The sequence below is a fragment of the Rutidosis leptorrhynchoides genome, chromosome 3 (assembly GCF_046630445.1).
Source record: "Rutidosis leptorrhynchoides isolate AG116_Rl617_1_P2 chromosome 3, CSIRO_AGI_Rlap_v1, whole genome shotgun sequence".
NCBI classification, from domain to species: domain Eukaryota; kingdom Viridiplantae; phylum Streptophyta; class Magnoliopsida; order Asterales; family Asteraceae; genus Rutidosis; species Rutidosis leptorrhynchoides.
Genome location: NC_092335.1, coordinates 261,898,333 through 261,924,341, shown reverse-complemented (window position 1 = coordinate 261,924,341; position 26,009 = coordinate 261,898,333). Strand labels below are relative to the sequence as shown.

General features: G+C 34.1%; 1 protein-coding gene across 1 annotated transcript; it reads right to left on the bottom strand.

The window, feature by feature from the left end:
* Positions 1-216: 216 nt before the first annotated feature.
* LOC139900971 (uncharacterized) lies at positions 217-2,424 on the bottom strand. The gene is made up of 7 exons (XM_071883714.1): positions 2,335-2,424; positions 2,155-2,250; positions 1,981-2,070; positions 1,116-1,367; positions 792-1,028; positions 518-540; positions 217-403 (listed from the first exon to the last, which is right to left on the bottom strand). The coding sequence occupies exons 1-7, from the start codon at positions 2,422-2,424 to the stop codon at positions 217-219; spliced, it is 975 nt and encodes a 324-aa protein (XP_071739815.1).
* Positions 2,425-26,009: the final 23,585 nt, after the last annotated feature.

Below are 26,009 nucleotides of genomic sequence, written 5' to 3'. Positions count from 1 at the left end.
CCACAAAAAGAGTCCTAATATAAGTAGATGTTAATTTTGTACCACAAAAAAAGGACCTGAGATATGTATATGTTAGTACCAAAAAAGGGTCCTAACAAGTAATAGGATTTCCGAATATCCGGTTCGGATATTCAGGTCGATTTCGGGTTTTGGGCCAGGATATGGTAATTGTGCCTTTCTAGCCCAGTTCAGATAATTGGGCCTTTTGGATCTGATTCAGCTATCTGGGCCTGTCGCCACGTTTAAGTTTACTGGGCCTGTCGCCACGTTTAAGTTTACTAGGCCTTTTGTGCCCGGTAATGCTTTTTGGGCCTTACGGGCCTGATTCAGCCATTTTGGGCCTTTCGGGACTGCTTCAGCTATTTGGTCCTTTTGGTCCTGGTTCGGATCCAGTTTTCTTTTGCTGCATCAATTTATTATTTACAATTACAATAAATTTAAAATTACAAAACAAATATTAATATTGTTGCAATCCAAAAAATACTACAGATTAAAGATTATAATATTGTTTCAACACCACAACTGCAAGAACATTTCTAGCTAACATCAACATATTACAGATCATTGTCTCAAACACACAAACTCATAAAACAATTAATACTCATGTTCAAACATTATAATTAAACCGGCCAGCATTACAAAACACACAAACTCTTCAATCCGCCACCAATCTATCTTTTGATCAGTCATGAAAATCTGTCACCTACAATTAAACCATCCACGTATAAGCATAAAGGTGCACGTTATAAAAATGAATTCATAATTTTAGTACAAAATTAACATAGACATACCTCGATCAACGCAGTAGGCCAAGCAGTAGACATACCAATGACGTCATGAATGTATCTTATATGCTCATATGGCCTAAACAAAACTTTATTTCTTTCGATGGCCACTTGAAGCTCTACCTCACACCAACCAGCTCCAAATTCTGTCTGCAAAACAACCGTAGTTGAATCTATGCTTACCAACTTTCTTCTTGCTACCTCGTTGTTTGTAATGCTTTTTACATACACTTCATCTCTCACCTAAAATTTAGTTTCCAAAAAAAAAAACATTTATGAAGGCTAAAAGGGTAGAAAAACAGTAAGGTAAGCTATTAAATTGAAACATACCGTTAAACGTTTAACAACCGAACCATTATCCTGATGACCCGAACCTTCATTCTCAACACCAGAACCATTATTCTTCCGAGCCAACTGGGCTTTTAACCTTGAATTTTCATTCTCAAGTTCTGCCTTATCACACTTGAATTGAGCATTCTCTTTACGAACGGCTGATCGACCATGTACTACGCCCCACAAGTCTTTAGTACGAACGCCAAGTCCATACGTTTGGGCAGAACCAGAATTATTGCGCCCCATTACCTGGGAAAAAACATCGTCAGGTCCAGGTGTATCAGTTTCACCGTCCACAAGTTTGTCCGTAAGTTCTTTCATTTGTTTATGCATAAAAAAATTAATATTTAAACAGGCATATAAATATATGTCATGTAACATATTTCGGTATGACAGAAATGATTCTACTCTGGTATTCGATATATGCAATGCCCAATCAAAGTATAGCCCAATCACACCCAGATATTCGATATATATCCAATGCTTAACGTATTAATGCTAGACTAGGATTTTGGAATTTCGCCATTAATACATAATGAAAAGTAAGTGGTGACTATCAATTGAAGACTCTATTAATATTCACGTCAAATAAATTGGCTAGAAGATTATCAAGTGGTTTATGGTGATTAACATATAAATATACAACTAATTAACTTAAAAGATAAAATAACCCAACTGAAGTGCAGGAACATATCACAAAGGTAAAAGTCACTAAAAATCTACTTCAAATGCAATAAAAACCTCATAGGTGGTTTATGGTGATTAACATATAAATATACATCTACTGATATCATGTGTAGGATATATTTGATCCACTTTTGATTCTTTCATACATAATAATAGTGTTTGTAAAATTACTTACAAGTACAGTTGCAGCTTCACCATCAGCACTTCCATTTGTAAAACATTTCTTAAACTTATCGACCCGAGTAGGTTCTCTTCCGAAACTCGTCTGCAATGAGTAAAAATAAGGTAACTATATTAACTATGTATATTCAAAAGCTATACTATATTAATAATTTCCCCATGATATTACCTTATGTTCTTCACGGATTCTTGCAAAACTTTTTTTCCCGGTCACTTGAGTCAACTTCTTGTTAGCCCTATTGGCTTTATTTTTGTCGGTCATCGCCTAAAAAGAAAATATATTAAATATTCTAATATGAAAATAATATAATATAAAAAAAGTTACACCAAGTGTAAGATTATTTCATACCTTCACCCTTTCTCTACTCCAATATTCAAGAAGTCTTCTCCAACGTCTTTTGGTCAGTTCTTCAGGTGGTGAATTCAATTGAACCTCCATTGATAAAGACGGATCAAAGTAGGCTTCCTTTATTCCCTTCCTTTATTCTCGCCCACCAATTTTTCATTTTTCGACCATATGACTGGAGTACCCAAGAATCAGCAGTTTGTGGAATATCAAACTTTGTCTACAAATTATAAAAAGAGAAAACATATCACATGAGAAGTAAAAAAAGGCTTATTATCACACAGATTTTAAAATACGTACCCTTAAGAAGTTGAGTAGCTTATCTTTTTTTTTTTTTGTGTTTTAACTTGATTCCACGGTCTATAACTGGACAATATTGGTAGCTCCGCGTTAAGTTACCAAGAAAATGGGTGAGTTTACTACTGTTTTTGTAAATCGGCTGTCCATGTTCATTAACAGAAATTGGAATTCGAACAGATGCCTTCTGTTTCTAGATTTTTCGCATAAGTGCAGGTCCTCGAAGTCTGTTGCCTTTATCTACAAAATATGAGCACTTGATTTACAATTGATATACTACTAAAAAATCAACAATATAAATCAAATAAACAAAACAAATTAGAAAAACAAAAAATAACCTGATTCATCTACTAGTTGGGTGGTTTGCTGATCAACGTTCATCACAGGTTGAGTACTCGCATTTACTTCTTTACTCGCATAATAAAAAGGATACCGAAAGTTAGAATACATTCTTTAACATAATAAGAAGAATCAAGCAATATATAACAAATAAACCTTCTAGTTGTTGGGTGGTTTCTCGTTGATGGTCTTCAAAATCATCATAATATTCATTTGAACATTTCCATATACGTAACCATCGTAAATATCATTGTTGGCTTCATACTCAGGCCCGGGCTTCGTATCCATTTCTTCATCTCCAAGGCTTCTAGCTTCTTCGTGTCTAACTTTTTTGTGTCTAGACACCAACTTTCCCTCTAAATTTTGATCTTCAGGATTGTCTATGTTAAGTACTGTAATCAATACATATATTATTATATATTGTGAATGAATTATCAGTACATGAAGAGAGGCCATACATAGCCAAATACCCTAGCTAAGTATAATGGGCTAAGCCCAACAAGCATAATAAATGGGCTGAAGATTGCCTAAACCCAACAGAAAAATACAACAAAAAACAAGCCCGGTACAGCAAAAATAACTAATACACCCCAGATCAAGGTTTAATGTGAAATCTATCACCAAAACACATCTAAATTCCATACGTCCGCAACCCTGCTAATACCTTCATAAATAATACATGATATGTGTACAGAGTAATGAAATAGTAAATATGAACTCACCATGACTGACTCTTATTCCATATGGAGCTTTACTTTTTTTAACCCTCAGCCTCGTATAACTTGTTTGGCCCTTGGATTTTGCGTATAACCCTTTAGAGTCATCAGGAGTAACATAAACTCTTTTATTTGTTAAACTCGCTTTTCTCATTGTATTGGGAGCAAGGAACTGTTTGCTTTTGCTTTTCTAAGCTGGCAAGAGTTCTTGTTTCCTTACATTGACATAATCTAAAAGAATGTAATGAACAATACGTACTCAGCAATTATATGAATAACATGTAATCATTTAACATAAAATACTTGTATATTTATAAACCTTTTAGCTACATAAAAATAAAAATTAATAAAGCAAGCATAATACGCATTTTGGATGGTCCATACTCCATACATAATACGGAGTTACATCTTTTCATTGTCTTATGCTCAAAAAGATTTAAGATTGGTTGGAAGTTAATTCAAGTTTATGGCTGTTTTTATTTAAAATGCTTGTTATTGGAAGTTAATTCTATAGAGTAGTTGCCTATTTTAAATGCAAAATTAATCAAAGCATGGCCAAATTTGTTAAACACAACATTCTCATTAGAAAACTTCTTATATGAAGAACATCTATTCATTTAACGCAACAGAGTTATAAACAATTTTATATATGGAGTAGTTAGCAACAATGTTATAAACAATCTAAAAGATTCGTTAATAACATACAAGATAGATACATGTACTGTGTTCTTTGGTGAAAAAAAGATATAGCTTGAGTTTCTTTGGTTAAAAAAGAGATAAGTGTGTTGTTCAAAACCTTTTAGCTACCCCAATTTGATTTGGCGCCTTGAATTTTGGGAGGTGATCTTTACACACTAGCATTTGATCCATCCACACCAAATTAATCCAAACTTCTTATTTTACCCTTAAACTACTATAGTCAATATACTATTTATAAGGGCAAAATAGGTAATTTATATTGTTTTGGTGTGGATGGATCAAAACTAGTGTGGCAGGATCAACCCAAAATTTTTGAATGAAAACATTTGGATCAGCTTAAAAATTTGGCTCCGAAATCCGTGATATTGGCAGTTATGTTTGAGAGGGTAAATTTTGGTGAAAATTAATTGAGGATAACTTCTCTATCTAGTTACATATTTACATATACTTCGTATAATTTAAATAAATAATACGTATCTATCTATTTATTTAATTTAATTTATTCATTTATCTATATCTATATTCTATATCTATAGTCTGTAGTTTCTATTAAAATCCTATAATTATAATGTCATTATTAGGCTAATTCATTTGTTAAAAAAAATTTAAAATAAAAGAAAAAAATTTGAATTAAAATTAAATCTTAGTAATTAATTATTATTACAACATCGTTTATTAATAATTATTTTAATTATTAAAATTAAATAATTTTGAATTATTTTAATTAATTATTTTGAATTGAGTACGAGAAGGTATAAAAGCTAGGCAGAAGGAAACCAATGCTAAATCTATATTTTAATTTACACGTTTAAAATAAAATGACAACTAATATTATCTATTATGATTGGATGTGGATTGTTTAATAAATGAGTTTAGCCTTCACATTCACTTAATACATAAAACATGTCATTAAATTGTTTCTTTTAAACAAACCTGTGATTTCACGGGTCATTTCACTTTTAATATTAAATATCTAAAATGATGATGTCATAAATAAATATTTTCTATGCATAAAAATAATTCAAAATAAAAAAAATTTAAAACATCTTTGATGATGTCATTATTTTATATTAAATTTAATTAAAAAATAATACGAAATATTTTATAAAAGGAAATACTAATCTTCAAGAGAACACCAACATATTTAAAATTTTTAAATCATATTGTACAACGTTTATATAATAATTATATTTTAATTTTCTAAAAAAAATTCATAAGGCATTTATTAGTACTAATAATTATTATTAAAAATATAAGTTATCAACTTTTAGCAAACTTTATTATTATTATTATTTATTTTTATTATAGTAATTATAATTATATAATTATATTATTAATATTCAAATATGGATTCTCTTTATGAGATTAATTACGTTGTATATGTATGCGAAAGTACATGTATCTATATATTTTTAAAAACAACGAAAAGTTTCTTAGTCGAACGGGTCATTCAAATAAATGATTTTAATTAGCATTTACATTCACTTAATACCTAAAACATGTCATAATTAAATTTTTTCGTTTAAACAAAACCGTGATTTACTAATTAAACATCTATTAATTTATAAACTTTATATAATAAATGTACACATAATTAATTTACTAATTAGAATTTTTCTTTTAATTATAAATTTGGGTCTCGAAAATCGGCAATATATAAGTTCATGTTAGGCGTTAACATAAACGAACATCGTATATCATAATTGATCCTAATTGAACATCGTTTATCATATACTATGTTAATTTGTTTAACGTAAGTACAGTGCATTAAGATCAATATATATGATTCAACATTATTAAGATCATCGAACACCCGATAAGCCTTTAGAGCGTTCGACGTTGATATATATATAATAATTAGGCTACATCGATATCAGCTCATTCAATCAATATATGGTATATATTAAAATTGAGACCGCCCGATCAATTGAGTTCATATGACTTATCATATCATCCGTGAAGTTCTAAATTGCTTGATCGAATATACCATGCACACATTAAGTTCGTCCGATAAGCAAGCTCATTCTCGATCATCATTTACGATGGCCCTAAACCCTAAACAGTAATAAATTCCAAAACCTAAACCCTAAACACTAAACCCTAAACCATAAACCCTAAACACTTAATAAACCCTAAACCGTAAACCCTAAACCCTAAACCCTAAACAATTTACCATAAACCCTAAACCGTAAATCTTAAACCGTACACACTAAACCCTACACCCTAAACCGTAAACCCTAAACTGTACACCCTAGCTACACCCTAAACCATAAACCCTAACCCAAACCCTAAACCCTTTAAACCATAAACCTAGCTAGCTAAACCCAAAACCCTAAATAACCCTAGTCATCTATAAACCTTAAACGTTAACCCCAAACACTAAACCATAAACCCAATCCCTAGCCAAAAGTTCAAACAAGAACCATACAAATTAATGGCGACAACTGCGAGAACCATTGAATTTCAAGGATTTTGACACCATGTGATCGACTTGATTCAATTCACATGTAAATGTTAATGGATATAGTATTTAATATTAAAAAAAAGTATTTTAAAAAAACATATATATAATATCTAACCATATAAATATTAGATATATATATATATATATATATATATATATATATATATATATATATATATATATATATATATATATATATATATATAATTTCTCGTATATATAATACGTGCAAGTATGTTGTGAGAGAGCATGCGAACAGTTATACCATAAACCCTACCCTAAATTTAAAGTACCGGCCTAGCTAAACCCTATATATACCCAAAACTAGGCCTATACCTAACCGCTAAACCCTGAACCGAACCCTAAACCCTAAACCCGCCTATACCCCAAACCCAACACGCACCCTAATCCCTAATAATTATTAGCATGGTTAACGTACAATATTAATTAAAGCACGCATATATACCCTAAACATTACATTAAACCATAAAAAACCCTAAACCCTAAATCATTAGTGTTAGTTTGCCAAGTGGATGTTATGATTATACGTCACTAGATCTTCCGATATGCTTTAACCTCGTCCAATAAGCCTAGGTGTATAATATCTATTTAGACAGGCTTAACCTAGTATTTTATGTTTTATAAATTATTTGAATTATATTCTTATCTTAAACTTATATTACTAGTTACATCTTAAAATTAGATGTATCATAATAATCATAATTCAAAATTATTATTATTATTAAGATGAGTTTGCAGATCTAAGTTAATTGCAATCATCAAGTACGTATGTAATTGCAATCGATCAGTTATTGAAGATGTGTTTGCAGATCTAAGTAAATACTGTACGAAATTGAAGACAGTAGATAAGTTAATTGCAATCATCTAAAAATTGGTCACCTTTGTTTCATACGCTTTATCCATACCCCTGCATACGGAAAAGAACTTGACAAATTTATTGAACCAGGTTAATTTCTTTATCCTGCTTACTGAAAACATGAATATATATATATATATATATATATATATATATATATATATATATATATATATATATATATATATATATATATATATTCCAATTAATTAAATAGATTTTGTAAAATACAGGTCTATGATGGACTCGACTTAGATGTCCAAATGTAGATCTACCCCTGAATTCAAAGAAGGACTCGAAAAATTCTTAGAACGTATTTTCTCTAGAAAGGAAATAGGTGGTCATATATATTGTCCGTGCATAAATTGCGGTAATCTCAAAGGGGTTGATCGGGTTGAGGCTAAATCACATCTGCTATGTGACGGTTTTTTCGAAGGCTATAAAATTGCAACTGAGCTTCTCGAACCAGATGATACACTAATGTGGGATGCTGAAGAATATATGGAAGGATTGGCCGAATGCATCTTCCATATGTTTGAAGATGAAGATGAAGATGATGTTGATATCTCAGAACCTGAAAATCAGAGTAATGTACCAAACATAAATGCTGAAAGGTTTTATAAAGTATTGGGAGATGCAAAGAAAGAACTATATCCCGACTGTAAGTTCTCTGTTCTTTCATTCATTGTTAGACTCTTTCATTCGAAGTGTGTTGGAAAATGTAATGAAAAAGGATTCAGTATGATTCTTGACACAATGAGGGAAGCCTTCCCTCATGCTTCCATACCGAAGTCATTATATGAAGTCAGGAAGTTAATAAGAGAATTGGTCTTGGTTATGAGAAAATTGATACTTGTCCAAATGATTGTATGTTGTACTTGAAACAAAACAAGGACAAAATTATATGTGACGTATGTCAGAACTCAAGATATAAACAAAGTAACAATAATGATTCTGAAGAAGTGTCAACCACACAAGCTGATAATGATGGTGATTATAAAGCTAAGAAGGTTGGAGCAAAAGTGTTGCGTTATTTTTCACTCATACCACAGTTGCAAAGATTGTTTATGTCCCCTAAAACGTCTGAGTCCATGAGATGGCATCAAGAGAGTCGTACGGAAGATGGTCTATTAAGACATCCTGCAGATTCACTAGCCTAGAAAACATTCGATCATCAGAATCGTGAATTTGCTAAAGAACCTCGTAATGTGAGGCTTGGTTTAGTGAGTGATGGGTTTAACCCTTTTGGAAACATGAGTGTTTCACATAGTACCTGGCCTGTTATTTTGATACCGTATAATCTACCACCATGGTTGTGCATGAAAAAACCTTTTTTGTTCCTAACTTTACTTATACCTGGTCCATCTGCACTAGGTAATAATATAGACGTCTATATGCAACCTATAATTGATGAGTTGAAGGAGTTGTGGGATACTGGAGTTAATACTTATGATACATCCACAAAGAGTAACTTCCCACTGCGTGCATGTTTGCTATGGACGATAAGTGACTTTCCTGCTTATGAGAATTTATCGGGTTGTAGCACTAAAGGTAAATTAGCTTGTCCTTCTTGCCATAAGGAAACCAAATCAATACAGTTATCAAACTCCCACAAAGATATCTTCATCCTACATCGTCACTGTTTGGAAATGTTGCATGCTTTTCGTTTTTTAAAAGATGCTTTTGATGGCACGGAAGAACATGAAGGGCCACCGCATTGTTTAACAGGGGAACAAGTGCTTGCGGACCCGAAAGGTTTTAATATAAAATTTGGAAAACTTGTGAAGGATAACCCATCTTTACCATTTAACTGGAAGAAGAGAAGTATTTTTTTTGAGTTACCATTCTGGAAAAATAACTTAATACGTCATAATATAGACGTAATGCATACTAAAAAGAATGTATGTGACAGTGTCATTGGAACATTAATGAATATAGATGGAAACACCAAGGATCATTTAAAAGCACGTCGTGATTTGAAAGAAATGGGTATTAGACCTGAACTTCATCCAGAACCTTTACCAACTGGCAAAGTGTATTTGCCTCCTGCATGTTTCGTATTGGATAAAAAGGAAAAAGAAAAATTTTGTAAGGTGCTAAAAAGGGTGAAAGTGCCAGATGGTTATGCTGCTAATATTTCTAGGTGCATTCAGGTACAACCTCCAAAAATTTTAGGCCTAAAAAGTCACGATAATCATATTTTGATGCAGCAGTTGCTTCCCGTGGCCATACGAAATATTTTACCTCGCAATGTGCGTTCTGTTACCATGAAGTAATGTCGGTACTAAAGACAATTATGCTCAAAAGTTCTTAAGACTACTGATTTAATTTGGATGGAAAAAGATATTGTAAAAATACTTTGTGATTTAGAAAGGATTTTTCCACCGTCATTTTTTGACGTCATGATTCATCTATCGGTTCATCTAGCTTCAGAGGCCAGATTAGGGGGACTTATTCATTACCGTTGGATGTATCCAATCGAGAGGTGACCATTTATGATGTAGTAAATTATACTGTACTTGTTTAAATATATATGACTGTTTTGAATCTAATATACACTTTTTTGACCACTGATCAGGTATTTAGGTACATTAAAATCATATGTGCAAAACAGGAGTAAACCCGAGGGTTCAATTGCCAAAGGATATCTAGCTGAAGAGTGTGTTTCATTTTGTTCTTTGTATTTAGCCAGTGATGTCAAGACTATACATAATAAGACTAGTCGGAATCATGATGATGGTGGTGATGAGACTGTTTTACCAATATTTTATATGTCTGGTCGACCCATTGGTGCAACAAACGTAGTAAAATTCGGCCACGACACTTTGTCTATTGCACACTCACATGAGTTGTTCAATTGTAGTGAAATAGATTTCTTACGAACGTAAGTTATTTAAATTTACTATGTTATTAGATTAGTGTTTTTTTATATGACATTGTGTAATTTTGAAGATAATGTACATATATTAATATATTATTCTCTTTTTATTACTTTGATTGCAGAGAGCATCTGAATATTCTACATCAAGAATATCAGACTAAAAGTAAGCGTTACATTGAGCGTTTACATAGTCGGGAGTTTCAGGAGTGGCTGACTGATTATGTAATTAATTTTGCTAGTTTTATTACAATAATGTAGTGATCATGATATATATAACTGAGCGAAACCTATAAACAAATTGCCTCAAATCAGGTTGATGAGGATATGGCTGGGGATAACAGAATCACAAATGATATAACGGCATTGGCAAATGGTCCATATGTGGTTGTAAAGAAATATAATGGATATATCATAAATGGTTTCCGATTTCACATTTAAGATGTAGAGAAGAATAGGACAACACAAAATAGCAAAGTTATGATTGATGCCGTAACAAGTAGCTTCTCAAGTGCTAGCGATAACAATCCTATTTTGGGACATGTAACTTACTACGGTGTTTTAAATGATATAATCGAGTTGCAGTATGCTGACAATAAGCAAGTAGTTTTGTTCCATTGTGATTGGATATCAGGTGCTTCCAGGATAAAAGTTAATGAGAACGGGTTTACGACACTCGATTTTCGAGGTATGAAGCCAACTAAAGAGCCTTATATTATAGCTTCGCAAGTGTGACGACCCGGAAATTTCCGATCAAATTTAAACTTCATCTTAACCTATAATCGACACGATAAGCAAAGTCTGTACTGTGAAGTCTCAAAAACATTGAACTGTTTCACGTATTAATTTACCCATTGACTATTTTCGACGATTCACGAACCATTGTGTATAAGAAAATATGTAAGTATATATTTATAAATATAAATATAAGTATATATATAATATTTATGATTAATAAAATACCTTTAGACAATTAGAAGTAAAAATTAAAAATAATAAATAGAATAATTCAATTAAAATTAAAATGTATATATATAAAGGATATTGTATATAAATATATATATATATAATATATATATATATATATATATATATATATATATATATATATATATATATATATATATATATATATATGCAAATACTATGCATAATTAAAATTGTGTACAATGTAATAAATATAAAATGCACATATAATAAATAAATAATTTATGTTATCATGTAATTTTGATAACTAAATTTAATTACGACTGTAAATATAGTTGTTATGTTAATAATAATTTTATTGTAAAATAATAATATTAATATTTGTATTACTGATATTAATTGTTTTTAATATAAATATGTAAAAGTTGTTATGTACAAAATATTAGTAATACTATTGATATTATTATCACTATTATTCCTAAGGTTATTATTATTATGTAAAGATTATTATTATTAAAACTAGAAAATAATACAAATTATTAGTATTATCACTAATAATATTGATATTATCATCTTTATTATTAATACTACTCATTTATTTTTATTAATATTATTATTATTATTATTATTATTAGTATTTTAATTACTATTAATGTAATTAAAATTATGGATATTATTTATATAAAAATTATATATCATATATATATGAAATTAGGATCTTACAGAATGTAATCCCTTTCAACCTTTATTCTCTTTTCTCCAATACTGTAAGAAGGATTCCAAATCAGAAATAGTTGTATCCAAATCTAGTTATCAATCAAGATCACTTTTCATTTGTTTATTTTATTTATGTACCCGTTTTTTTAGGATAGATTGTCGACACCCACACACAGCTATATCGATTGCTTTCCTATATTTTTTTTTATCCTTTATAAGATGTAAATAACACTGGTAATCGAGATATAGAAAACCAGAAAGAATTACAGAACACAACTCCTTATTTTTATCTTTATTATATTTTTTTCCTTCTCTTTTACCTCTATTCTTCTACCTTTGGGTCAAGTCTTAAATTAGAATAAATTTTCAAAATTTGTTAATGCCATCTTGTTAGAAAACCTTCGTATAAACTACCTGCAATTTCTCAAGGACTAATTTTAACTATCGAGTTCAAATTCAAGAGTCAAAGTTTATTTATCAAAAAGTCAACCTATGTTCTTCAACAAAATTCGAAATTCCTGTTGTGTATTAAGTTAAATTGACAATTTCTAAAGTTTTTAGGATCGATTTGCAAACTAGTTCGTGAAGAATGTATCATCTAAAAACGTCTTTAAATCAAGGTTTGCATTTGAGTTTATTTTATTTTCGCAAAACAATCGCTGCTTTAATTCATTTTTTTTAATTTTTCGCGTTTATTAATGAATTATCCCTATCATAAAACATTTTGGAATTTATTTTACATCTAAAGAACACTTAAAACAATTCACTGTATGTAAAAAGGTAGCTCTGGTCGATCACCGTTTAGAGGTGAAGAAGAAAAAGGAAACCTGTTAGTTTAGTGTTAAATATAATATAAACCCATGATGTTTGAGAAAAAGAACAGACGGATGGATGGTTAAGCATTAGGGTATGGAACGAGAGGTCATGGGTTCGAACTCCGGCGGTGGCACTATTTTATTTTTTTATCATTTCTTCAAAGGTTGTAACCATTTACCAATTTTATTATTATTATTATTATTATTATTATTATTATTATTATTATTATTATTATTATTATTATTATTATTATTATTATTATTATTATTATTATTATATTATTATTATTATTATTAATGACATAAGTATTATTGTTATTATTAATATTTTTATCACTAATGTGATTATTAGTATTGTTAAATTTAAACTTATTAATATTATTATCATTTGTAGTAAATTGTAATTATAATAAGTTTACAAACTTAAACACTTACGTAATAAAATACTCTAAAAGAATGTGATTCTATTTATGAACTAAATATCAACATATGAAGATATGGATAATGTTAAAAATGAAAGTAAAATATGATTATAAATATATGTCACTATGAATAAGATTATGATAATAAGAATAAGGTTATGATTATGATTATTATTAGTATCATCTTGCTATTATGAAAATCATTAAATATTATTCATAATTATTAGTATTATTAATATCAATATAAGTATTATTATGATTAGACCTATTATTATAATTGTTATTATGAAACTAATACAAACTATTATTATTATGATTAAAATTAGTATTAGTATTATTGTAGAATTATTATTATTATTAGTATTAAAAGAATTATTATTATTAAGATTACCATTAATAATAAGATTGTTATAGTTATTATTATTAAGTATTATGTACTAAGGTCAAAAATTGTTATTCTCACTACCATTATTACTAAATTATTCATTTTACCAAAAACTACTCATATTATCATTATGAAATTTATAATCAAAAACTATCATCAATATTATTATTAACAAAAATTATTAATTTTAATATTTTAATAGTAACATTAGATATTATCATTATTATCATTTTTATCATTACAAATAATATCTTGGTATTATTATAATTACTACATTTTAATAAAAAAAGATATATATATATATATATATATATATATATATATATATATATATATATATATATATATATATATATATATATATATATATATATATATATATAACATAATAAAAATTAATATTTTCATATACAAAATGAATATATGAAACGTATATATTATTAATATGAAAAGTATATAACTAATAGAATTATATATATATTTATTCGATTACAACTATGTATATTAATAAATACACAAATGATATAGGTTCGTGAATCCGAGACCAACCCTACACTTTTTCAATGACGTCATATGTATTTTTATTACAAAATACATTAGGTGAGTTTCATTTGCCTTTTTTACCCTTTATATTTTTGGGCTGAGAATACATGCGCAACTTTTATAACTGTTTTACGAAATAGACACAAGTAATTGAAAATACATTATATGATTGAATTATCGAAATCGAATATGCCACTTTTTATTAAGTCTGGTAATCTAAGAATTAGGGAACAGACACCCTAATTGACGCGAACTCTAAAGATAGATCTATCGGGCCCAACAAACCCCATCCAAAGTACCGGATGCTTTAGTACTTCGAAATTTATATCATGTCCGAAGGAGGATCCCGGAATGATGGGGATATTCTTATATACATATTGTGAATGCATGGGACGTATATTTATGAGAAATGAAAATCTTGTGGTCTATTAAAATGATGTAAATGATTATTTATGTTAAACTAATGAACTCACCAACCTTTTGGTTGACACTTGAAATCATGTTTATTCTCAGGTATGAAAGAAATCTTCCGCTGTACATTTGCTCATTTTAGAAATATTACTTGGAGTCATTCATGACATATTTCAAAAGATGTTGCATTCGAGTCGTCGAGTTCATCAATATTATTATTAAGTCAATTATAGTTGGATATATTCTGAAATAGTATGCATGCCGTCAATTTTCGTTGTAAAGAAAGATTGTCTTTTAAAATTGAATGTAATGTTTGTAAAATGTATCATATAGAGGTCAAATACCTCGCGATGTAATCAACTGTTGTGAATCGTTTATAATCGATATGGATTTCGTCCGAATGGATTAGGACGAGTCTTCACAGTTGGCATCAGAGCTGGTATAACGCCGTCCATGTGTGGCGGGTTAGTCGTAAAGGAGGTTCTAACAGTGTTACATGTGACGAAGCATTGGCTCTTACTCCTTGCGATCCCTTACGAGGGTTGGCAGTAGCCGAGAGGCAGGCCCTAAAATCAGTATCTGAGGTACACTCAGTGGTCACCAGGCGGTTAGCTGGGAAGGCACTGGGTTGGACGGTGGTTGTCCCCAATTGTATTCACAGTTGGTATCAGAACGGTGGTCTTAGTGAACCAGGTCTTGCATTAGTATGTCTAACTAATAGTCGTTAGGATGCATTAGTGAGTCTGGACTTCGACCGTGTCTGCATGTCAATAGTTTTGTTTATCATTTAGTGTCAAAAATTATTTGTTTATCATCCTTAAAGTCTAAACACGTCTTACGGCCTCTATTGCATAGACAGTGTGTAGATAAATTCATATCTTAGCGTATCTGTTATTGTTACCTTTGCCTGACAGATTCCGTAGATTCCTCCGTAACTTATGGTATTTTAGTATTATATATACATATGTAAATTATGTATTGCAGGGTACTAATCTACATCCTATAATCTATTTCTTATCGAAAATCCATCATCTGATCGTACGAGATGAATCCCTCAAACAGTTTGAATTCCTCGGATTCCGACAGCTATTCCGATATGGAGTTTCACCTAAGCTCCGAAAGCAGTGTCACCGGAATGAATCAACCAATCAGCCATCTCTAACTCATCTGATGTGTAAGACCCTAATCAGTTTGTACAGCAGTGTAAATATGTTACATAGAGTGTGGGTGATGTTGTGCAGTTAAATAGAAGTCACTGAGTGAGCTGAGCCTAGTGCGCACCGCGCACACTAAAGGGAGCTCGCCGCGCACCCCTTACTGTAGCCGGGTTCCAGCTTTTTAAATCAGATATTTTGATGGGCATTTTGGTAAATTCACTTATGGACGGGTTAAAGACAGATAGGTCAGTTTGGGGAGCACCATTACTCCATTATCAACAACCTTATCACTTTAACTTTGATTCTAGAGAGAGATTGTGATTTTTGAGAGAAAGCTTAAATCTAAGAGGAAGGAGCTTGTTTTGGGTTAAAGTTCAAGCATTAAAGTCGTTCATCTTATCTCTAGCTTCGTTGTGGTAGTTGTGGTATGTTCTAATTTTATTTTCCTTACTTTGATTTAGTGTAAGGGTTAGGGTTTGAGTAAATGATGAACACAAAACCCATTATTGGTGATTTTGGGTGTTCTTGGGTAAATTGAGTCTTGAATACTAATTGGTGACTAGTCTAGGGTTTCAAAGTATTAAATGATGTTTATGAACCCTAATTGGTGAGTTAATTGCTAACACACCTAGTTATTTAGTAAATGGGTGGTGGTTAGTTAGTGGATGACCCGAAATGGGTGTGTTGTCTTAAAATGGTTATTTGGGTAATAAATTGACCTAGTTTGGAAAGATGGGTATGAATTACCCTAATTATGTATTAGTTGTTGTTGTTGGACCTTAATCACTAGCTTTTAAGTGATTAGTGGTGGTCTTGACTTTAATTGGGCGGTTTTGGTATAAATGGGCGATTTAATACATTAAGTCATTAAATGCTCATGTGTAAGTGTAAGTATTGAGTCCACTTAGCTTGTGTGTTGATCAAGTACTTACTATATTAGGTACTTTGCTTTGAAGCTTGTGGAGGTTGAAATCGTCATCTAATTGTTAAGGTGAGTGAAATAATTATATGCGTATGTATATAATGTATCTATTTGTTGTAGCGTGAAATGTGTAGTGTCGAGGTGCTAAGACACCATGTTTCAAGTGAAGAGTGTAGCATCGAGGTGTTAAGATGCCACTTGGGTGTAGCATCGAGATGTTAAGATGCCACCTAGGAGTGTAGTGTCGAGGTGTTAAGACACCACTTCGTAAAATAAAGAGTGTTGCATCGAGGTGTTAAGATGCCACTCGGTGTGATGTGCCGAGGTGTTAAGGTGCCACCCTAGGGGTTAGTGGTGCGAGGTGTTAAGTGCCCTAATGGATGTTATGAACACCGATGGCGTTTTCGCGAGCGCCGTTCCCTTGTACTATTGGTCGACCATGGTTACTTGTGTTGTAAGCATATTATATCATTTCGAGTTATATTATTATGCGGTTGTTGCTAGCTTGTGGTATTGGAGATTATAGCTTGTTAATGTAACGATAAGCTAATTGTGTTGCTAGCATGTTTGCGGTTTGTGTAAGTGTATGCAAGTAGGTATAATTATATAAGTATTCGTATAATTATTGCATTCACTAAGCTTTGCTTACCCTCTCGTTGTTTACCATTTTATAGGTTCGGTTTTGGACAAGGGTAAGGGCATCGTATTGGACTAGAGATCCCGCTTGATACTAGGGGACGCTTTTGGCTTTAGTAGCTCTTGGAGTTTGACCGGTAGTTGGGTAGTTTAATCCCAAACGCCAAGCTCATTGTGTAGTTTGGAACTTAAACTTTTTGGTGGTCGAAACTCTAAACTTGTATTAAACTTGTATTTTGGGTCGTGTGGGCCTCGCTTGTAAAACATCATTTTTATGTTTGATTCGTCTTAGTTTTATATATATAAGTTTGTTGTGAAAAGTGTTCGGTCTAAAAGTGTCGGGAAGTCGAAGATCTTTTCGCGAAAAATGGACATTTTGATCAGAACTGTCTCAGGCCTTGTGCGCCCCGCGCACAGGCAGTGGTGCACGCCGCACAACCTCCAGATCAGTTTTAAATTTTTTTTTTATTCCGCATTTTTGGTTGGTTAACGGGTTGGGTTGTTACAAGTGGTATCAGAGCATGGTCTAAGGGATTTAGGTGACTTGAGATAGGCGCCTAGACTTAGACTTTTGTGTGCGCGTGTATGCGGGACTTGTAGGACTTTGGGTCAGATCGGGATGGTTAGTGCATAGGTTTATGTGAACTAATCATGCGCTATTTGTTTTTGTTGTGTTTAGCAATCATCAAGCGAGATGGACGTTGTACTAGCGAGTTAGCGCGACGTGTTCGCGTAGTAATGACTAGCTACCATTACTACGAGTGCATATCGGGTCAAACGAGCAATGTACGATGATTGTTGAGCAAGATGGGGTAGTGTGGCGTATATGTATGTATTTATGTAAATTGTCCTTTCGTTTTGTGGTTTAACCTAATTCGTTTTATAGAATGAAGACGAGAAACGGTCCCGAACATGATAACGGAAGTACAAGCGGGGACACCGAGTTCTCAACCAAGGTCGAGGCCATCTTTAAGAAGTTTAAAGCGGATTTTCTTGCGGACGTTCGAAAGGTCTTTCAAGATTCGGTTGATGAGCAAATAACCGATCTAATTAATGAACGAATAAAGGCCACTATCGAAGAGGCCCTTGACGCTAGGAATATCTATCCTCGCGGTGAAGGAGGCGAAGGAAGGCGGGACTTCCACTACAAGAACTTCAAGGATGCTCAACCCCCGATGTTTAATGGGGTACGGGATCCTTTAAAAAGTACATGTTGGATCTCCGATATTGAGGGAGCTTTCCGTACCGCGGAATGTCCTCCCGAAAAGAAGACGAGGTATGGTTCTAGCATGTTACGCGAAGAAGCTAAGTTGTGGTGGGATGATAAAATCAACTTGTATGGTGAAGAACAATGTATGGGTTTGACTTGGGAAGACTTCAAGAAAGAGTTTTTCAAAGAATACCGAACTTCTTCCGACCTCGATAGAATTCGGGACGAGTTGCACCATTTGCAACAAGGTTCCATGGATTTGGTTACCCTCAAGTCTACATTCTTGGCAAAGACTCGTTTTTGCCCGGAATATGTTGGTGATGATCATAAGCTCATGAATGATTTCTACCGTACTTTGAATGATGAGTACAAGGGGAAGATTAGTCGGGGTATGGCTAAGACTTTTGATGAATTGTTTGAGTTGGCTCGGGGTTTTGAGCCGGAGGTTCCAAGAAAGAGTGATTTCATGTTTTCCAAAAGAAAGTTTGAAGGTTTTAGTTACTCTAACGCCTCAAGCAAGAAGAGCAAGAGCAAGAGGGGGGCCGAAAGTGTCAATAGTGCAAAGAAGGGCACTACCGGTGGGTTTTCTTATACGTGCTACAATTGTGGGCAACCGGGTCATATGGCTCTTGAGTGTCCGAAACCATCTTCCGGAAACAAAGTCACTTGTTTTAATTGCGGCAAAGAAGGGCATAAGAAGCCGGAGTGTCCCGACTTGCGAAACGACAATGTGAAGCGGTTAGAGAAGGCGGCGGGTACGGCTAGGGGTCGCAACTATTTGATGACCAATGATGAAGCCAAACAATCGCACGAAGTTGTCTCAGGTACTTACATGGTTAATTCTAATCCGGCAAGGATTCTTTTCGATAGCGGTGCAAATTTGTCGTTTGTGTCTCCTAAATTTGTGCCTAAACTTAATAGACCATTAGCTAAGTTAAGTCGTTCGATAGAAGTCGAAATAGCGGACGACAAGACGGTGCTAGTGGTTGATGTGTGTGAAAATTGTGATGTTGTTTTTGGTGCAGAAACCTTTAAAATTGATCTTATTCTAATGACCTTGGGCGACTTTGATATTGTCGTTGGTATGGATTGGCTCGATTGTTATAGAGCCGATATTGCATGCCATGATAAGTTTATTCGTGTGAAGACCCTAAGTGGGGGAGAGTTAATTATTCATGGTGATAAGCGAAGGAGACCGGTGCCGATATGCACTTTTGCACGGGCACGTCGTTTTGTTGTTACCGGTGGCATGGCTTTCCTTGCTCATGTAGTTGATACTCGCAATGAGTCACCACCTATTAGTGAAATTCCGGTTGTTAGTGAATTCGAAGACGTTTTTCCGGACGAATTACCGGGTGTTCCGGCGGAAAGACAAGTTGAGTTTCGTATTGAGTTGGTTCCGGGAGCTACTCCCATTGCTAAAACTCCTTATCGTTTAGCACCAACGGAAATGCAAGAGTTGTTAAATCAAACCCAAGAGTTGCTCGAGAAGGGTTTTATTCGACCGAGTGCTTCGCCATGGGGCGCTCCGGTATTATTTGTGAAGAAGAAAGATGGTAGTATGCGTATGTGCATTGATTACCGTGAGTTGAATAAAGTGACGATCAAGAATCATTATCCATTACCTAGGATTGACGATTTATTTGATCAACTTCAAGGTGCAACGTATTTCTCTAAGATCGACCTACGGTCCAGCTATCACCAAATGCGGGTCCGTGAGGAAGACATAGAGAAAACGGCTTTTCGAACGCGTTACGGGCATTATGAGTTTGTAGTTATGCCCTTTGGTCTTACGAATGCACCGGCGGCATTCTTGGATCTTATGAACTGAGTGTGCCAACCTATGTTGGACAAGTCGGTAATAGTGTTCATTGACGACATACTAGTCTACTCGAAAAGTATGAACGAACATGAACATCATTTGCGTGAAGTATTGAAGATGCTACGAAAGGAGAAGTTGTATGCAAAGTTCTCCAAATGTGAATTTTGGCTAAGGGAATTTCAATTCCTTGGTCATATTGTGAACGAAAACGGTATTTAAGTAGATCCGGGGAAGATCGAGACGGTGAAGAGTTGGGGACGACCGACTACGCCTACGGAAATCTGAAGTTTTCTCGGATTGGCCGGTTATTATCGTCGGTTTATCCATGATTTTTCTAAGATCGCTTCTTCGTTGATGAAATTGACAAGGAAGAATGCGAGGTTTGTTTGGGAGAACGAGCAAGAAATTGCTTTTCAATTGTTAAAAGAGAAGTTGTGTCAAGCTCCGGTGTTAGTGTTACCGGAAGGTGTTAAAGACATGGTGGTTTATTGTGATGCTTCCTTAAATGGTCTCGGGTGTGTTCTAATGCAAAGAGGTAAAGTCATCGCTTATGCCTCTCGACAATTAAAGGAACATGAAACGAGGTATCCGACTCATGATCTTGAGTTGGCGGCGGTTGTGCATGCGTTGAAAATTTGGCGCCATTACTTGTATGGTGTCAAGTGTACGATTTATTCGGATCATAAGAGTTTGAAACATCTCTTTAATCAACGAGATTTGAATTATCGCCAACGTAGGTGGATGGATGTGGTGAAAGACTACGATTGTGAAATACTTTATCATTCGGGTAAGGCGAATGTGGTCGCGGATGCGTTGAGTCGAAAGAGTCAACATCCGACGATACGAGTTGGATCGTTACGTTTGATTATTACCAACGATTTTCTTGAAAAGCTTGGTGAGATTCAAATAGAGGCTTATGTTCACAACAAGCATACTGAGCGAATCGTGGGCCAATCGGAGTTTATTACTATGGGTCCGCGTGGTTTGTTGTCTTTCCAAGGAAGGGTGTGGGTGCCTAAGATGGGTGATTACTGACGAGTGCTACTTGATGAAGCACATAAGTCAAAATATTCCATTCATCCGGGCGCGACGAAAATGTATCTCGACTTGAAGAAAGATTATTGGTGGCCGGGCATGAAGCGTGATGTTGTGAAGTATGTTGAGCAATGCGTCACGTGTTTGCAAGTAAAAGCCGAACACCAAAAGCCGTATGGTAAATTGCAACCGTTAGAAATTCCGAAATGGAAATGGGAGCACATTACCATGGATTTCATAACAAAGTTACCTAAGACGGCGAGAACCCAATTTGATACGATTTGGGTGATAGTTGACCGGTTGACGAAAAGTGTTTTGTTTCTTCCCATTAAAGAAGCGATATCGTCGGAGACCTTGGCTAAGTTGTTTATCAAGGAAGTGGTCGCTCGACATGGGGTTCCTATATCTATTATTTCGGATCGAGATACCCGTTTTACATCTCGATTTTGAGAAAAGTTTCATGAGGATATGGGTACACAATTGAAGTTGAGCACGGCGTATCATCCTCAAACGGACGGTCAAACCGAACGTACGAACCAAACTTTGGAAGATATGTTACGGGCCTGTATTATTGATTTCGGTGGTTGTTGGGATGAGCATTTGCCTTTGGTGGAATTCTCGTACAATAATAGTTATCATACTAGTATCGGGATGCCACCTTATGAGATGCTTTACGGGCGGAGGTGTCGAACTCCCATTTGTTGGGGAGAAGTGGGTCAAAGAGAAATCGGGAGTACTGATTTGGTTTTAGAGACGAATAACAAGATTGATATTATTCGGGAACATTTGAGAAAGGCTCAAGATAGACAAAAGTCGTATGCCGACAAACGTAGACGAACGATCGAATTTCAAGAAGGCGATATGGTGATGCTTAAGGTTTCGCCATGGAAGGGTATTATTCGATTTCGAAAACGGGGAAAGTTAGCTCCTCTGTTTATTGGTCCCTTTAAAGTTTTAGCTCGTGTTGGTGAAGTCGCGTATCGTTTGGAATTACCCGAAGAGCTTGCGGGGAATAATAATACATTTCATGTTTCCCATCTCCGTAAGTGTCTTGTGGATGATTCATCATGGGTGTCGTTAGACGAAATTGAGCTAAATAACAAGTTGGAGTATGTTGAGGAGCCGGTTGCTATACTCGATGAAAAGGTTAAGAAATTGAGAAATAAAGAAGTGAGGACTTTTAAAGTCCAATGGCGTCGAAGTATAGGTTCCGAGTTTACTTGGGAGCCCGAAGAGTTCGTGTTGGTATATCTTCCCTCTTGTCATGCGGCTTGGATTGCGAGGACGCAATCCGAATAAGTGGGGGAGAGTTGTAAGACCCTAATCAGTTTGTACAGCAGTGTAAATATGTTACATAGAGTGTGGGTAATGTTGTGCAGTTAAACAGAAGTCACTGAGTGAGCTGAGCCTAGTGCGCGCCGCGCACACTAAAGGGAGCGCGCCGCGCACCCCTTACTGTAGCCGGGTTCCAGCTTTTTAAATCAGATATTTTGATGTGCATTTTGGTAAATTCACTTATGAACGGGTTAAAGACAGATAGGTCAGTTTGGGGAGCACCATTACTCCATTATCAACAACCTTATCACTTTAACTTTGATTCTAGAGTGAGATTGTGATTTTTGAGAGAGAAAGCTTAAATCCAAGAGTAAGGAGCTTGTTTTGGGTTAAAGTTCAAGCATTAAAGTCGTTCATCTTATCTCTAGCTTCGTTGTGGTAGTTGTGGTATGTTCTAATTTTATTTTCCTTACTTTGATTTAGTGTAAGGGTTAGGGTTTGAGTAAATAATGAACACAAAACCCATTATTGGTGATTTTGGGTGTTCTTGGGTAAATTGAGTCTTGAATACTAATTGGTGACTAGTCTAGGGTTTCAAAGTATTAAATGATGTTTATGAACCCTAATTGGTGAGTTAATTGCTAACAAACCTAGTTATTTAGTAAATGGGTGTTGGTTAGTTAGTGGATGACCCGAAATGGGTGTGTTGTCTTAAAATGGTTATTTGGGTAATAAATTGACCTAGTTTGGAAAGATGGGTATGAATTACCCTAATAATGTATTAGTTGGTGTTGTTGGACCTTAATCACTAGCTTTTAAGTGATTAGTGGTGGTCTTGACTTTAATTGGGCGGTTTTGGTATAAATGGGCGATTTAATACATTAAGTCATTGCTCATGTGTAAGTGTTAGTATTGAGTCCACTTAGCTTGTGTGTTGATCAAGTACTTATTATATTAGGTACTTTTCTTTGAAGCTTGTGGAGGTTGAAATCGTCATCTAATTGTTAAGGTGAGTGGAATAATTATATGCGTATGTATATAATGTATCTATTTGTTGTAGCGTGAAATGTGTAGTGTCGAGGTGCTAAGACACCATGTTTCACGTGAAGAGTGTAGCATCGAGGTGTTAAGATGCCACTCGGGTGTAGCATCGAGGTGTTAAGATGCCACCTAGGAGTGTAGTGTCGAGGTGTTAAGACACCACTCCGTAAAATAAAGAGTGTTGCATCGAGGTGTTAAGATGCCACTCGGGATGATGTGCCGAGGTGTTAAGGTGCCACCCTAGGGGTTAGTGGTGCGAGGTGTTAAGTGCCCTAATGGATGTTATGAACACCGATGGCGTTTTCGCCAGCGCCGTTCCCTTGTACTATTGGTCGACCATGGTTACTTGTGTTGTAAGCATATTATATCATTTCGAGTTATATTATTATGCGGTTGTTGCTAGCTTGTGGTATTGGAGATTATAGCTTGTTAATGTGACGATAAGCTAATTGTGTTGCTAGCATGTTTGCGGTTTGTGTAAGTGTATGCAAGTAGGTATAATTATATAAGTATTCGTATAATTATTGCATTCACTAAGCTTTGCTTACCCTCTCGTTGTTTACTATTTTATAGGTTCGGTTTTGGACAAGGGTAAGGGCATCGTATTGGACTAGAGATCCCGCTTGATACTAGGGGATGCTTTTGGCTTTAGTAGCTCTTGGAGTTTGACCGGAAGTTGGGTAGTTTAATCCCAAACGCCATGCTCATTGTGTAGTTTGGAACTTAAACTTTTTGGTGGTCGAAACTCTAAACTTGTATTAAACTTGTATTTTGGGTCGTGTGGGCCCTGCTTGTAAAACATCATTTTTATGTTTGATTCGTGTTAGTTTTACATATATAAGTTTGTTGTGAAAAGCGTTCGGTCTAAAAGTGTCGGGAAGTCGAAGATCTTTTCGCGAAAAATGGACATTTTGATCAGAACAGTCTCAGGCCTTGTGCGCCCCGCGCACAGGCAGTGGTGCGCACCGCGCACCCTCCAGATCAGTTTTAAATTTTTTTTATTCCGCATTTTTGGTTGGTTAACTGGTTGGGTTGTTACATGATGGTTTCATAGTCGACTAAATTAATGGAGACGAGAAAAAGGCGATCCTTTCCACTCACCAACCTGCACTCTTGGTGAAGAACCTGAAGCACTTACTGGCGAACTTGTTCATAACACCATTTTCTCTCTCATTTCCTGAGTATCTCGCCATGACTATTGAAATGTCCCGTTCTTATTGATTAAAAACGTTCCATATTAATTGATTTCGTTGCGAGGTTTTGACCTCTATATGAGACGTTTTTCAAAGACTGCATTCATTTTTAAAACAAACCATAACCTTTATTTCATAAATAAAGGTTTAAAAAGCTTTACGTAGATTATCAAATAATGATAATCTAAAATATCCTGTTTACACACGACCATTACATAATGGTTTACAATACAAATATGTTACAACAAAATAAGTTTCTTGAATGCAGTTTTTACACAATATCATACAAGCATGGACTCCAAATCTCGTCCTTATTTAAGTATGCGACAGCGGAATCTCTTAATAATCACCTGAGAATAAACATGCTTAAAACGTCAACAAAAATGTTGGTGAGTTATAGGTTTAACCTATATATATCAAATCATAATAATAGACCACAAGATTTCATATTTCAATACACATCCCATACATAGAGATAAAAATCATTCATATGGTGAATACCTGGTAACCGACATTAACAAGATGCATATATAAGAATATCCCCATCATTCCGGGACACCCTTCGGATATGATATAAATTTCGAAGTACTAAAGCATCCGGTACTTTGGATGGGGTTTGTTAGGCCCAATAGATCTATCTTTAGGATTCGCGTCAATTAGGGTGTCTGTTCCCTAATTCTTAGATTACCAGACTTAATAAAAAGGGGCATATTCGATTTCGATAATTCAACCATAGAATGTAGTTTCACGTATTTGTGTCTATTTTGTAAATCATTTATAAAACCTGCATGTATTCTCATCCCAAAAATATTAGATTTTAAAAGTGGGACTATAACTCACTTTCACAGATTTTTACTTCGTCGGGAAATAAGACTTGGCCACTAGTTGATTCACGAA

Bases quoted from the DNA above. Each gene is read 5' to 3' on its own strand.
- LOC139900971 (XM_071883714.1), bottom strand. From the start codon at position 2,424: ATGGAGGTTCAATTGAATTCACCACCTGAAGAACTGACCAAAAGACGT. The intron at 1,029-1,115 runs GTATGTTTCAAT...ACTAAATTTTAG, and splicing joins CGGTTGTTAAACGTTTAACG to GTGAGAGATGAAGTGTATGT. The intron at 404-517 runs GTGTTGAAACAA...AAATTGATGCAG, and splicing joins GAAATGTTCTTGCAGTTGTG to CAAAAGAAAACTGGATCCGA.